Here is a 16,201-nt window from a genome sequence, read left to right as displayed (position 1 = left end):
GGGTAGGAGCCAGCACCACTTCGCTTGGAAGTTGGTTCCAGATCCTAGCCACCCTGATAGTGAAGTAGTGCCTCCTGATGTCTAATATCATCTTTTTGCAGCTTGTTCACTTTTTAGCCCTTTCAGTTGCCAGTTTTTCTTGGGGACAACGGAGGAAAGTTATTGCCTTTCCTAGTTCTTTCTAATGCTGCCGGTAAAGGAAAGCAATACTAGTTTTCCCTCCCCACCTTTTTTAACAGCTCTCTCAGAAATTTTTGGCTTGGCTACTACTATCGGTCAGGTTTAATCTGCAGCTGTGCCACTGTAAACTTTTCGGTTTTAAAGCTATTCAGGGCACTATATTTTTTTCACTTACATTTTTATCCCAATGAAAACTTCCAGTTTTTTTGTAGGATGGCATAGATTGTGCAACCAATATGTGCAGTGTGCAACAAGTGGGTGAAACTCCCAATTACATTTTAGCTACTGCAAGGTAATCACTTGGAGGGCAAAATGAGTGGACTAATTAAATTCAAGTAAAACACCATTAAAAATCCTAATTTACCATGAAATATGGCTAAGGAGGAGCTCTGAAGTTCAGCCCTCACCTAGTTCAGTTTGTGTACATACCTGAGTTACAATGACCTGTCAACTTAACTATACTTACAGATTCACCCATCTGGTATAGTATTTATTGATTCATCTTATGGTATAGGTCTGTTTGTGCAGACATCTCATTTTTCCAGATAACGACTCACATTTTATTCTATTTTTCTGCAGTGGAACATGGAATTTCTTTATAATTGGATCCCTGTATTTTTCTTCAACACCAGAGTCAAAAGAGTTCATGTTTATTTTGTTAACTACAAATAGAATTTTTTTCCCCTTTTAGATTTATGGTAACTTGTTCTCTCTCCCTTGCCGGTGATTTTTGTCCTCTTCCTAATCACCCGTATTAAATCTGTAATCTTTGTGAGCGGATTGTGGTGACATCTAACATTTGTTCTATTTGTACTTTAGGCTGAGGTCAAGAAAACAAACAAAGCAATCATTATGTTTTAGCATTCTTTTTTAATGAGCGCATTAAAATCCAGTCCATTACAGGATCAGTCATAAAGGGGAGGAATAGAACTCCTAGTAGTACTGTCTTTTGAAGCAGTGCACTTTATAGGAAATAATAGACTAAAAGGATATGTAAGGGCTTTGGTGGGAAATAAATGGCACTGTGTTGTTGATGGAAAAAAGATCTTGGCAGAACTGTTGTTGTGACTGTTCCTGTGGCTTAGAAAGGAATTTCCTACAGACTGGACTAACCATTAACAATGTCTCTACTTTTAGGAGTTCAAGACATTCAGTGGAGTCTTCCTAAGGAAGATGTCGTCTTTGACAACGGAAACCTGTTGTCCGGACAAAAGAGGAAGTTTCTTTAAGGTAAAAGGAAGATTTGATTTATTTCTATAACTAGAAAGATGCATTAGATTTGAAAAGTAAATCAGCTAATAGCCTGCCTACTAGCTGTGGAGGGACTCTTCATGCTCTAACTAAAAAGCTGCTCTGAGAGAACTTGCCTTAGGATAACCTTCAAGTGTACTGTCTTCAGTACTTCAGCAGTTCAGGGTTTTTGTAAGTTAACAGACCAAAACAAACATCAAGCACGTGGCTTTATGTGAAACTGATGCTGCAGATTATGCTGAATAGCTTGTGATGTAAAATGAGACACAGTTAAGTGCTTACCAATTTACAAGTTTTATCAGAGGTCTTCCTGAAGTCCTGTCATTTTCTTTCTTTCTGGGGGGGGTGTGTGTGTGTGTGTGTGTTTATGTATGTATATACATGCCGTATGGAATGGTGCATTCAGTGTAAAAGTAGATATGTTATGTGGTTTTCTCTGCAGCTGGTTGTGACGATATGAACACATTATACACAGTCACCACATTATTATAATTTGTATAGTCGGATTATTGCAGTTAAAGTTACAAAACAGCTTTATGACTTCCTTTTCAAATCAAGAGTTTCCTTTGTTTATAGTTTTCTGGAAAAAAAAAATCTCTTTTTGAGTTTAAACGTGCCATGTTTAGTTTAATTTATTTTATGGACTTGTAGAAAATCTTTTCAATTGTTTCTCAGTTACCTAATCGCAAAAATGTTGTTTTTCCACTTCATATAGGTATTTAAAACTATGCCTTCTACACACGTGTGCATGTGCGTGCACACACACACATACACACATGTTTAGGCATGTATATATGAATGTTTTGGCATGAGAAATAAATATATAAATGTATAATTATAATCTATACATAAATGTTTAGGCATGAGAAGTTAACCAGTAGGCAGTTTTGAAAATTCCAACTCCAAGTTAAAAGTATTGAGTTATTGTGTTTATAAGAAAAGGTAATGCAAATAACTCGGAGCAGACCTGTTAATACTGTCTGATTTTTGCTTTTAGATGTCGAAGTGTCATCTCCATTGCCCTCTGGGGAATGTGTTAGGGATTAAGTTACTGAGTTTTCTGACCTAGCTTTTCTCCTTTTTGGGTACAGCTGAACCTTGAAACTGATGTAGTGTTAGGCTCCTTCCAGCCACAGTGTTGTGTTAAGACACTTTTTGTCTTGGGGGTGCTCTTTGGGGTGCAGTCTTTCTGCTCTCTGAAGACCAGCTACATTATATCTGTTTCTGGTTTAGAATGAAGGGAGCAGGCATGCCTTGCTTCACTGTGGCGCTCCCTAGCATGGTGTGGAAGCAACATAGCCATGACTGCTGCTTCCCCATGGGTGCTGAATTCACTCGTGTGTTGCTAGAACTTCTGGGGGGAGTGCATTGTGTTGCTAGGACTTCTTTGATACTTTGTGCTGCAGAAATCAAGCTTGCAGTTCTCCTTTAGTTGATCACAGGAGGAGTTTTTGGGCTTCTGGATAGGTGGGGGAGAGTGTGGGAAGGCTTTGGAGGGCAACTAGCGTTTAATTGATGAGCCTGCATCTTCACGTCAAGGGGGATAGGTTTACCCACCCAAATGAAAGCCTTACTTGCTTTTAGCCCATAATGTCAGATGGGCTGGCTTGGTTGGTTTGAAAGTGGCACCAAATTTGGATGAGTGAGTTTTATTTGTATATTTGGGGTGAGGGAGGGCTTGGGGAAACACTTGAGTTAACATTGCAGTGAAGATGCACCTTTTCTGTACTGTTGCATGGAAATACATTATTTGCCCTAGTAAAGGTTCACTACCATTGGGTAAACATAGAGTATAGCTATTAGTAAGTTGAACTCCAGCAGGCTAGGATTGGGTGAACCCAGATGAACTGTGTCAAGTACCTTGTTTATCAAGTGAGTCTTATTTATTGGCTTGTCTACATTTTTCAGTACTGGTGCTACCAGCAGTGTAAGCTGTCATACAGATTGGTCAGGGAGTAGATTTAAACATGAAAGAAATATCTTTGTCTACTCTACACTGCAGTTTATGCTGTTAGTAGCAGTCAGGTAGGAATTGCACATTTTCTCAGTAGAGATTAACTGTAAGTAGTGACTGAAATATTATGGGTGCTTGTTAGTGCTAAATTTATTTCTGTCTCAGTATGCTGACCTACTGCTATAGATTTATCTTCTTAATGCTTGAGGGGATTGATATTTCACAGTTTTCCCAGCTTGTATCAGAAATCATGGTAATGATTTTCTTCTCCTAACAATGTAATTTACACAAATAAATAGCCAAGACTTCATGGATGACTAACAGCTGTCATCCTGCTGAGTCTTCTCCGCTCCCCTCTCTCCTTCTGTTGTTCTGAACATCCATCCATCTTCCCAGTAAGTTGCATTCCATACATTTCACAGCTGCAGCATCCTTCTAACCCTTCATTCTTCCCACAAAAAGCCTCTCTCTTGCCACCAGGATCTGCATGTTGGAAAACTATACCGTAAGGCTTTTTCAAGAGGAGTGACATTTGATGTGCTGCCCCCTACTTGGTCCCGGTACCACACCTGTAACTGGTCACATGCACACAAGCATCAGTGCTCCCATAAAACTGTAGGACTGGAAGAGACCTCCTGAATCACTGAGTCTAGTAGCCTGTCAGTGCAGATGCCATGTCATAAAGTCCTTTTTATAAAATTGTCCAGCTGTCTTTATTAGCAGTCAAGCTTTTCTAGTCATCTCTCATATGATAAGCTGTCCATTCTCTCAATCATTGTAGCAGCCCTTCTTTGCACCTACTGCACTTTCAATTATTTTTTCTTGGACGGGGTTTCCAGAGATATGGGCAGTAATCTAGATGTGTCTTGTATAAAAGAACTATTACTTTGAGTCTAGTGGAAATATCTCTGGTGATGCATCCAAGGGTTGTATGTGGATTTCTCATAGCTTCAGCACATCAGCAGTTCATCCTTATCTATGTTCATCTGGTGTACTCACAGCCTTTTCTTCTTCCTTCTTGGTCATTTTCAAATGATGGGCTCTCATGACCAGTTGCTGTCTTCCCTTGAGTCAGCTCTTTACCCACCTTACAGTCCTTCTGCTAACCCCCTTCCTCTCCAGCATCACTGCCTCATAGAGCACTATATCAAAGGCTTTATTGAAGTCTAGCTGGCTGAAAGCTATCACATTTCCTTTGTCTAGAAAATCAATGATCTTATTACAGAAACTTGCAGATTAGGTTGGCAAAGTTCTTTATAATTTATTGCAAACTGGACGTACAATTTCATGTCTGGTTCTTTCAGAATACTGGGATAGAAATGGGATAGTTTGCACAACTTGAATGCATTAGGTCCTTAAGTTTGCTTCCACTGCCTTCCAGTACCATTTCCACATTCATGCCCTGACTCGCATCAGCCACAGGATCATAGGAACGTAGGGCTCTAAGGGATGTCACAAGGGCACCTAGTCCAGCCCCGTGCTCAAGGCAGGATCTTTCCTAACTAAACAATTCCAGCCAAGTGTCACTCAAACATGTTCTTGAAAACTTCCAAAGAGGGAGATGCCACAGTTTCTCTAGGTAACCTGTTCCAATGTTTGATCACTCTCATGGTTGAAAAGTTCTTCCTAATCTCCAACCTAAATTTCCTCTGTTGCAGCCATCCCCATTGTCAACATCATTGTTCTTACAGAAAATTGAGGTAAAGTGGTCTTTTAGTTTTCACTAAAGTATTCACACAGAGTCCCTAACCACACCTCCCATGTACCCCCCCTTACCCCCCCCAGTATACAAGAGTAAGACTGTATTTTGAGCAATTATACAATTGCCTATAGGTACACTATTCAAACGCACATGAATCAGGACAAAAATATTAAAAAAAAAAAAATTAAAGTAATTTATAGTAGATATTTGATTTTCTTTTTTTAGTATATGATTTGTTTTTTTTCCAGTTTCAAGATGGCCTCCCCCTCTCCGAGTACTTCCGGGGCAAGGGCAGGAACTTCTGGTGGTAAAGGTCAGGGGTAAGAGGCTGGGACTTCTGGTCCCAAGATGGCTACCAGGGGGCAGGGCACTTGTCAAAGTGCAGCGCTACCCTTGTGGCCCTCCACAGCTCACCAAAACGCATTAAACAGGTCTCCAGCCAAAATAATTGCCCACCCCTGCTCTAAAGTAATTTACGGTGGAGTAAACCCTGCAGCATTTGCATGTGTAGATGTGACCGGTGGTAACCTGATGTTGTTTACACTGGCATTTGCACTGTTACTAGCTCTGGTGTTGCTGAACCATTGATGGGGAGCAGATCCAACTTGTTTCTACTTTGAACAAATCCTTAGCTTTGACATTTGGGGCTCAACAAGTTGGAGAGAGAATTTTTTTTTCATACCTGGGGGAGGATGGGCAGCAGCTGTGAAACATGGAAAGCATATGGTAGAAACATCGTAATAACGGATATTTTGAACAGTGGTTAGAAGCATGCCTTCTCAGCCTCTGAAGTAAGCTGTTGCTTACAAAAGCGTATGTATTTCTGATTGACTTAGTCTGTAAGGTGCAAATCTACCCTGCCTTCTGCCTAAGTTCAGGCTAGCATAGTTAACTACCACTGAGATTCTAAAAATATTCTAAGGGGGTTAAATGCCCAACTGTTTCTGAATGTTAGTGGAATATGGGTACTTCAAACTCTCTTGAAAATCTCAACCATTTTCATTTTATGTAGATAAAAATGTGTGTCTATATAGCTTTGGTTCAAAAACCTCAACTGGAGGCTTCCATTCAAGTCCCCTTTTGGAAGTAGAGATGCCTAGACTCAGCACAGAGGAATTCCTAATATTTGTTGGCAAAGCACTGCATGTCATTAATTTTCACTAATGGCTTCATAGTACAATCGCAGGAGCACACTGGTACACTGGAGTGCTCAATTAATGTAGTGCATATTTTGTTAGATTATTATTTTAAGACAGTCCTATTAGGCCATTCATTAGAAAACAAATGAGGGACGATTTGAATTGCCCTTTTCCTCTGTGGTAACTTACTCAAGCCTCAGGAAATTAAAAATAAACCAGGGTCATCTGGGAAGAGGTTCAGCTTCTATGTTTTTGTGGCACACACTGATTATTATTCAGCTTTGTATAGACAAAGACATTATCTTTACTTCATGACCTTCAGCAGTCTTTTCCTTTCAAGTGAACAATCACACGCCTAACACAGCTAATTAACTTTCTTTGAGTTGGTAGTGAAAGTATCTAATCTTATCAGGAATACTTAGAAGTTATTTTCAGAAAAGCTGGAGGGAAAAGTCTAGTTCCATATGTTTCAACAGCTTTATACCCCAGTTGAGCTGAATTTTTAAGCTCTTACATTATGAGTCAATCTACTGTCCTACTGTCCAGTTCTCAAATACACCCAACTTGGTCTGGAGTATCTTGCCATTCTAAACTTTGACTAGAAAAAAACAAATAAGAATGAATGGCAGTCTTTTACTTGTTGGCATTTTTCCTATGGTGCTGGAAATAGGGCCCACTGCATACAGTTTTATTACCTTACATTTCTTACCATGTTCATTCTGCCATCCCCATTAAGGCAAGGAAGTAGTACTGTATTTTCTTGAATAGAAGATGACCTTGATTATAAGATAACCCCCCAATAGTTACATTCTATATATGGAAAAATTATAAATTTGTTATTTTCCATGTTTAGAAACTAATTATTGGAGGTTTGCCTTGAATTTGCCCTCCTCCTATTGCTACAGCAGGGAAAATAAATCCAGGGCGGGGGAAGTCAAGTAGCCCTTTGCTCTCTGCTTCCTTGCAACTTTTTCCCCTGGTAGCCCCTTCCCACTCTACTATCAGACCCTGTTTTCCTTGAAAACAAAGAAGTGAGGAGCAAATTTGAAAAGAATAGCCTTGAAATTAAACATGGCTGTAGCAATTTGCATATAGTTTCCATGCACTTAGTTTATCTAGAAATGATGCATGTTACCCTTTTTTTGTAAACTGCTGCAAGTTTTAGCTCAGGTACTCCATAAACACGCTTTTGAGCAGCAGTTTGACATCTGTTTATCTGTAGTACAGGGGCAGATACAGGCGTGGGGCCCAGGGGCCTCTAGGCACCTGGGTTCCACTGGTAAACAGCCGCACACCTGGGTTTCCTTGAGCAGCCACACACATTCATGTGGCGAGGAATATAGCTGGGTAGTGTGGAGAGCAACTCCCTGCAGGTAAGTATATAGAGAGGAAAGGGTGTGGGGGAGAGTAGATGGAGGCCCCTATGGTGAGGGAGAGAGTGGGGCTGGGGGCGCTGCCCAGCCAGGGCAGTGCATGGGATCCGGAGACAGGGAGGGGAGTGGAACAGAGCCATAGGCGGCTCGTCCAGGGGGCACAAGGCAAAGGGGAGCATGTCGCCCCCTTGATTTGTGTGCAGAGCGGATGTGGGCTGCTTGCTCTGGATTTGGGGCTCTCTGCTCTGCTGCCTTTCTCTTTGGGAGCCCTGTGCCAGCTGTGCACCCCCTGCCCACCCTGTAGCAATGGAGGTGGCAAGTTGTGCCCACCGCTGCTGGGCAGACAGGGCACAGGGCAAAAGTAGTAAGGCAGAGGGTCCTGAGCCTGCATCCACCCTCACTCCACTTGGCTCCACTCTGGCCATGGTTGTGGGGGAGGGGAGGACAGGGAGCAGGGAGGAGAGCCGGGTATGTGCCCAGGGCCCCAGTAAATTTGCATCTGCCACTGAGTACAAGGTTTTTTTTTAATGCATGATATTAATCCAAAGCCAAAGGCTCATGATTTACCACATAGTTCATTGGGCTGGGCTCCAGAAGAATCAACAGCATTTCAAGCCTAAGTGACCTCACAGCTCAGCACTGCTCCATATCCGTGTGTGTACATCAGCTACCCCCCACAAAAGATCCATGTGCTTATTACCCCCCACTTACGACTGGATCCAGTTGTTCTTGTCATAAGTCTTGGGATGCTCCAATAATTTATTGTAGATGAGGCTCAAGGCAACCCGATCCAGCTTCACCTCATGGAGGATAGACTACACTAATCATATATACCAGGCTGGGAGATGGGGCAACAGAGGGATTCTGGGCCTGTGTCTACATGTGGGCCCGACTGCACAGTTGTACTGCTAAAGCAAGTACTCAATGACTGCAGTAACCAGCAGTACTGCACAATCCTGGTGCCACGCAGGTTGTTTCCGACCCTACTACACAGTAGCAGCGGTGTCACAGGTCATGCCCACTGATGCTGTGTCATCATAGCGATGAGCTATGTTGCTATAGCTTGTTGCTATGGCAATGTAGCATCTTGTGTAGATATGCCCTGGGTGAATTACGTGCAATGTCATAGCTCACCATGGCTTGAAAAAGAGGTGGTAGTGAAGGGGACTACACTTAAGAAGCCCTACTGTATGTCTTATTCATATGGGCTTCCCTAACCTATTCTTGTGGTAGGTTCCTATTAACAAGTTTGCCTATTGTGGGCAGTGTGTTTTATAGTCATGCTCAGTGTTGGTTGTATCCAATCAACTTCATAGTTGGTTTCCATTGCTGAGCACATGCTGCTTTCAGCAGCAATTTAATGATAGCGTATTTAAGGAGATTGCCTTATATGAGGGTATAAAATGAGGGGCTTTTTTTCCATGCCAGCTGGGGGGAAAAAACTTGTCTTGTATTCAAGTAAATACAACAGCACTATCCCCAGTTTACCAAGCGGCTTAATGATTTGCCCACAGAGTAAGACTTGCAGGGCAAGGAATTGGAGCGGTATCTCCCAAGTTTCAGGTAAGCACTCGTACCCTTGGGTCATCCTTCTTCTCTGTGGTCCCTTTCCTGAATTCTTAATGCATTTCAAACCATGTTGATCCTGGATCTGGGCCACTGCCCTGTTTATATTTTTCAATCCTGAAATTAAATGTTTGCTGAGGCATTTTGTTGCCTCTTGATTAACTAGCTATCGACCCATAACAGAGTGATAGTAGTCTGAGGGAGGGGATATTAGAAATTCCTGGCTCACCAGTGGAATATAACTGCATGCTGCTATAAATACTTCACTTCTCTACAGACACTGGGAAAAGCTTACAAATAGAAACTCCCAATTATGCTTGTATCTTTGACTGTTTGCCAAGCCTTTCCACAGGGTGCCCTTTGAGAATTGCTGCACTCAGCTTATCAAAACAGGAAGGAAAAAGTTAAAATGCCAAAGAGGATGTAAGACTCCAGCAAAATTGAGAAATGAGATGCTGGAGGGGAAAAGAACATGGACAGGGATTTGTTGTCTGCTTAAATATGATATTGACCCTCATTTCTAGGTTAGAAACAGTGATCTTAGTTTTAAGCTCTTAGCTCTTCTAAAGGGCAGATCTTGGCCTTTCTTGGAAAAGTTCTGCAGTGGCTACTACAATTGAAGTGCAGTATAGTGAAGTTGGCTGTTTCACAAATTCTCCGTGAACTTGTAGCTACATCACAATACGAAAGCAGGTAAATCAGCTGCTATGCAAAAATAGGAATCATTTGTATTAAACAGCTAAGATGTACTGCAGCAGTCTTCCTACTGGCATTTGTTCGCTAAGATTTTTCACCAGTTGAATGGGTGTTAACACTTACCTCTACAAATCCAGAATCTCTCAAAGAGGCCTGTGAGAGAGAGGTTTGCATTCTTTGATGTGCCCAAGCTCACCTCCGTTTGGTGCAGGCTGTGTGTGTGTGTATAAGCAGTGAAGCAGGGCTTCAGAAATATGGATATGGCTCTCTGTTCTGAGTTTCTTGACTCCAGCATCTATCAAAGCAACCTACAGACTGCTGTCACTTATGCAACTGATAGAAGGTCCCTAAGGATCTAAAGCATAGACCTTAACCACTATTATTTGCTTAACTCTATTTGTGGGCACTGTATACGAATGAACATATCCTCTGTGCCACTTTTTTCTAGGCATCTGGGACTGGCTGTATCCAGGCATCACTGACTGAATGTATCAATTGATAGTGAGCATGATGGGTTGCAGTGTAAAATAAAATGTGGTTTTGAGATTGTTTGTACTTTGCTGTTTTGTTCCTGTATTTTCAGAATGCATGCAGTTAGTACTGAGGTATGTTTTATAATGTTTTTGAAATAGGTTTGGTTGGGAAACATTATACCAAGGAAGAGGTCTGTGTGACTAATTATATATATTGGGATGGTGTGTCACTGAGTGGCTTTGTGGGCTAAAATGATGGGCTAAATCAGTTGGGCCAACCTTTTCAGCAGACCTACCACAAAGTAGCCCTGCACCTTTCCCTGTTGGCACTCCAATTCCCTTCTTCTGCCCAATTCGCTGCTCTGCTTTCTGCTCTGTGCTCCCTGCCCTATCTACTGCTCTACTTTCTGCTTCTTGCCGTATCTGCTGCTGTGCTGACTGTCCTCACCCCAATCTGCTGCATGCCAGGGACACAGACTGATGGTGCCACTTGTGGTATGCATGCTGCAGGTTGGCCAACCCTGAGCTAAGTGATGGTATTATAGGTTTTGACTCTGAAAAGAGTTTTTTTTCCTGTTTGAATTACTTCTGAGAAAGCGGTTTTGACATTAAACTGACTAGTATTTAGTGCATTTTTAAAAACTTTCTGCATTTAAACTTTGAATTCCAGAGGATGGCTTTTTACTTCCAGCTAGTAGTTGGTTATATGTGAGTGTCACCTCTTTCAAGAATGTCATCTTTCTGTGCAGGGATGGTCTCAGTTTGCCTTGAGTACTCTTTGGAAGTTTTTTCCAGATCACGTCCATGGATGTAAAGCTTATGACTGCCGTTAACTTGCTACATAATTTTTTTTCTGAGGTTTCTGATATTATTTTCCCCTCAGCTGTTAATAAAGTTCTCAGAATCCTAGTTACTATGGTCTCATCCAGAGTCTGGTGAAGGCAGTGGGAATCTTTTCCTTGAGGTCAATGAAATCTGAATCAGCCCTTTTGTGAATGATGATGTGTTTGGAAAATTAAATTATATTGGATCTTATATTAAAGCATGACCAGGGACATATCCAGTAGGGCTGTGCAAAAGGGCTGTGTTTCATTTTGGGTTCAGCATTTCTGAGGGACAGCAATTCATTTCGGTATTTCGGATCACTGTCCTATTTTGATTCAGCCGAATCTGTTTCAGAGTTTCAATGCTGTTTTGGCCATAGCCTATAATGGAGAATCACTAAAATACCTATAACTTTGTCATTTCTTGCCTGATTTGGATGAAAATGTCAGGTTTCATGCCCTCAGAAGGGGCTACCATCCCTGCCAAGGAGATAGGTGTAGGGCTTTTTGTGGAACTGCACCTCAAACTGTTCAAAGCAAAACTAGTATCACTTGCCAGCAGTGGCAGCATGCTGTCAGCCCGCACACAGATCTGGGGCTGTGCCCCCCGGGAGAAGCCTGGCACAGCCCTGCAGGAGTCCTCACATCTGCGTGCGGGATGACAGTATGCTGCCGCTGACAGCTGCTCCGGGCAGACTTGGGTGTTGGTGCTGACTACAGCTCGCAGCGGCAGCCTGCTGTCGTCTGCATGCTCCACAGCCGATGAATGCAGAGCTTTAAAATTTTTGTAAAAAAGCTCTGCACTCACTAGCTCTGGCAGTGGTGATAGGGGTCTCTGAATGCTCATGGCAGAGCGCTCCCAGTGCAGCAGGGGGAAGCGGGGAATGCCCCCACCCGTGCAGCGCAGGGCAGCAGGGGACAGTGGAGATCGCCACCCCAGCTCAGCCTGGCAGGATGCTGCGCACTTTCCCGGATCTGGGGCAGATCCACTTGCCAGCCAGAGTTTCCGGTTCGATTCCCCAGCTCTCTGATGGCTTTCTCTAGCTCTCTGATAATTTTCCCAGCTCTTCCCGGGGGGCATGGCCTCTGGATCTGCACGTGGTGTTTCAGCAGGCTGCTGCTGTTGGCTGGAAAAATAATCCAGAGCTGCCACTATCCCCAGCTGGCAGCAGCAGTCTGCTGTCTTCCCACATCATCCAGGGGGTCGTGCCCCCCGGGAGGAGCTGAAGGAAAGATCAGGGAGCTGGGGAATTGAATTGGGAACTGGGGGAATGCTCAGGGACCTAAACAATTCCCCAGCTCTTCCTGGGGAGTGCAGGCCCCCGGATCTGCAGGCTGCCCCTGCAGGCTGAGGCCAGCAGCAGCACCACAGTCTTCCCAGCGCTTGGCGCGGGCTGTGCCAAGTGGCTGCCACTGGACCCTGTGTGCAGCAGCAGCCTGTTGAAACCCTGCATACAGATCGGGGGCCTGTGGCTCGCAGGATGAACTGGGGAATGATCAGAGAGCTGGGGGATTGAACCAAGAGCTAGATGTCAATATCAGAGCAGTCCTTCCCCCCACTCTTTCCCCTCCCTCTTCTTAGTTTTTGTTTCCCTGCAAGCCTGGCTCAGAAGCTCCGAAATTCTCCAAAATATTTATGAAACATTTCAGAGCCTTCCGAATCATTTTGGAAGGCTTCTGTTTCAGAGCCTTCTGTTTCAATCCAGATTTGGTGTTTTGGGCACTGAAACGGCCCAGAACACCTCCAAAATGAAATGCCTACCAAAATTTTGCACAGCCCTAGTATCCAGCACTGGTGTAGTGGCGTGGCTGCACCCCCCCATTCTGACCGTGTAGCAGGAACAGCAGCCGGGGACTTTAAGTCCTCAAAGAAGGCAAGAATTCCTACCCCGTTCCCCTCTGTACTCAGAGGTAGGTGCCTCCCCCACCTCCCCTGCCCTGCTGGAGCCCCAGTACCACGTGTGCCCTGCCTCCCATTGCCCTAGCCCCAAGCACCTCCTTGCTAGAGCAAGCTGGGAAGTGCCAGAAAAACTTTGATGCTGAGCAGAGGCAGAGCAAAATCCTGGACATCTGTTGATATTTTTAAAAACTACCCAGACAGAGATGAGAGGACTCAAAAAGAGGATGTGTGGGGGAAAATTCAGACGTATGGTAACCCTAGTCCTGGGCTGAGTCTGTTTCTGCGCAGTCCAGCTGGAACTCCTCTTGCCCCCATGTCAGCAGCAGTTGTGCCAGGTGTGGGGGGAAGGGGAGACATGCCTTTGAGCAGGAAAGAGAAGAGCAGCAGGGATTCATACTTGCTCTGGGGACTTAAAATACCCCTGACTGCTGTTCTTGTAGCATGGGGATGGGGAGGAGAACAGGGATGTGGCCACCCCTTCACTGCTGGTCAGTGCTTCTGCCCACCCATCTTTGTAAAATCCTGGACCTGCTTCTGAGAACAAGCATCTCAACTACCCTACCTCCTGATTTCTCAGGACTGAATCTGTCCTTTTTTACACACTCAAAATCCTCGCCAGTATTGTCAGGTAGAAAGGTATCTGTTACAAGTTCCAGGCACAGAAGTGCACGTACCAGCTGCCATCTGTGGCACTGGAAGAAGTTTTACTGGTCCTAAAGGCCCTGGAAACTATGCTGTGTGTTCTTGAGTGACATCTACTGGTGCTTTGTCAAATAGCTGCCTATTTATCAATACATAGGCATCTCTTATAATAGTATCCACCTAAAAACTGCAAAAAATGTATACAAGAACTTTTTTAAACAGTTTCTTACAGGAATAGTGACAAGGGCAGCAGTTTGTTTTGGACAAACAAAACTGTCATGAAATGTATTTGCTTTGTGTAAGAAATTTAGATATTTTGGGTTTAAAAAGAATTATTTTGGTCCTAATGGAAACACTTCCATTCAGATGTGTTTTTGTGATGCTTCCTGGGAGTTAGTTGCATTTTTCCATTGGGGATTCCCATGATGTATAGACCTTCCTGAGCGAGAGAGAAGAGACCACGCTGAGTGATGGCATTTATTGTCTGACCATGGAACCTGTCCTGAAGAAGAGAATGAAAGCTTGAGACACCTGAATTAGAACTATAGGGTTTTCAAACTGAATCATCTCGGTTTCCAGCTGAACTAATCCAGTTTTGGGAGGGGATTTTTTGAGCCAAAAAGTAAAACAATTCCATAGTGGAAAGAAACGTTTTTCTGACAAGCTCTTATTAGGCCACGAATATGAAATAAGACAGTTTTAAAATGACTTGTCTTCTTCAAGTCAGAACTCTTATTTTAGCTATCCTTGCTCCATCCAGGTGTCACATTAACTTTATATTTGCCAAAAAATCATTTAAAAAAAACTGCATCTTTCCAAATTTTAATATTTAACAAAGAGTGCTTTTCTGCAGTTGTATTACAGTAATAGTAATACAATAACAATGGAATATGATGATATAAAAAGGATACACACACAAGATGACAGAGGTACACTAACAACTCTGCAAACTCTCTGAGAGAAAATAAATATTGAAAAACACCAAAACGAAACTTGATACAGAGGTCAGCTCTTGGCTATAATTACTCAGCAGGAAAAATCAGCAAATCACAGCTACTCTATGTGAGCAGGTGATGTAGGAGTCCAGTGCAATATTATAATTCTGTCACAGTACAGACCGTTTGCTTCATTTGAAGTCAACTGGGAATGGAAAGCATGGAATCTGTACTGCAGTTATGGAGTGTAAGACTTATCTAAACTCAGGTCTTTTTTTTGACCATGCCATTTAGTGAAAAATCAGGCTAGAACTCTTTCCTACTGCAGTCCCCCAAGGTGTTTTGCACCCTTGGTAAAATACTGAGTGGTCCAATTAACAATCTAAGCGGTGAGGTCTGAGGTGGTTGCTATGGAGTAAGGTCTGTTGAGGTCTAATAAGCTGCTTGTGTTCTACAATTTCATGAAAGGGAGTAATTTTTAATAAGGCACTGAAGACTGCATTTAACACAGAACCCAATTGCATATGAGTCATGTACAAACAAAAACAATTCTAGCAAGTACCTAATTATATTTGTCAAAAAGGTATGACCATACATAATTCTAATACTCTAATATCATAAAAACCTTTGTTTGTGTGTTTGTAATGCTTTTATTTGCACTCTGATTGGTTGTCTTGCCAGCCAGAGTGCTCTGCAGACAGAGACACATGGTGGAACGCTGCCATGACAGCAGGGACTGACAGGCCAGAGCAGGGATGGCTTCGCCCCCTCTGGCCCTGCTCCTTGGAGGCAGTGGGGGATGGTGAGGACCAGAGCGCCACCAAGATGGAGGGGACGGTGCAGGGGGGGGTGAGGCCAGCAGCGTTGCCCTGGCGCCCCCCAATCCCCTGGCCCTGCTTCTTGGAGGCGGCAGCAGTGCAGGGTGCTGGCAGCACAGTGCTGGCCTCACCCCACCACATGGCAGAGCACTGCCATGACAGCAGTGACTGAGGGGCTGGAGTGGGGGGCAAGGCCAGTGGCACTGGCCTGATGAAAGGGAGGGAGGGGAGCGGTAAGGAGAGGGGGGCTTACCAGTGGCAGCATGCAGCCTCTGGCTGGCACACCATGGCCAACTACCATGTGCAAGCTCCCCTTCCTCCCCACTGCCCCCGAGAGGCAGGGGGTGCACAGGCCCATACATTAAGCAGCAGGGGGGAGGAACTGGACCTGAAATGATGTGGGGATGAGGGGAATGAGCCCGGGCCTGAAGCAGCAGATGGGGAAGGGAGGGAGTGGGCCCAGACCCGAGGTGGCAGGGGGGAAAGGGGGGAAACCAGACCCTGACCCAAGGCGGTGGGGGGGGGGGCACAATGCAGGCCTCTGCCCCTTCACCCTCCCCACCCTTCCTTCCCCTGTCATGCTTGATGGGCAATTTGCTAGTATAGTAATATTGTCTCTCATAAGACTATAAAATTGCATTTATAAAAGTTAGACTGAGATGAAAGATTAAGACTATTCTTTGCTGCTGTATGTTGTCCGTATAACAGCTACTCATGCACAGGTGACTCACGATTCGTAACACAGTGT

At 43.9% G+C, this 16,201-nt stretch overlaps 1 protein-coding gene across 2 annotated transcripts in view; it reads left to right on the top strand.

Moving 5' to 3' along the window:
- The first annotated feature begins 1,238 nt into the window (after positions 1–1,238).
- The window catches only part of RIN2 (Ras and Rab interactor 2), a 117,120-nt gene continuing 102,157 nt past the window's right edge, over positions 1,239–16,201 (top strand). Inside the window, exon 1 of one of the 2 annotated variants that reach the window (XM_019516131.1) lies at positions 1,239–1,410. In XM_019516131.1, the coding sequence (XP_019371676.1) occupies positions 1,354–1,410 (57 nt within the window). In that variant the 5' untranslated portion in view covers positions 1,239–1,353. The remainder of the gene's footprint in view (positions 1,411–16,201) is intronic. The other variant, XM_019516130.1, reaches the window with a different exon arrangement.

Source organism: Gavialis gangeticus, unplaced genomic scaffold (assembly GCF_001723915.1).
Source record: "Gavialis gangeticus isolate Ggan-Ray unplaced genomic scaffold, GavGan_comp1, whole genome shotgun sequence".
Lineage (NCBI taxonomy): Eukaryota > Metazoa > Chordata > Crocodylia > Gavialidae > Gavialis > Gavialis gangeticus.
The sequence above is the reverse complement of the archived record's forward strand: the minus strand, read 5'-3'. Positions and strand labels throughout refer to the sequence as shown.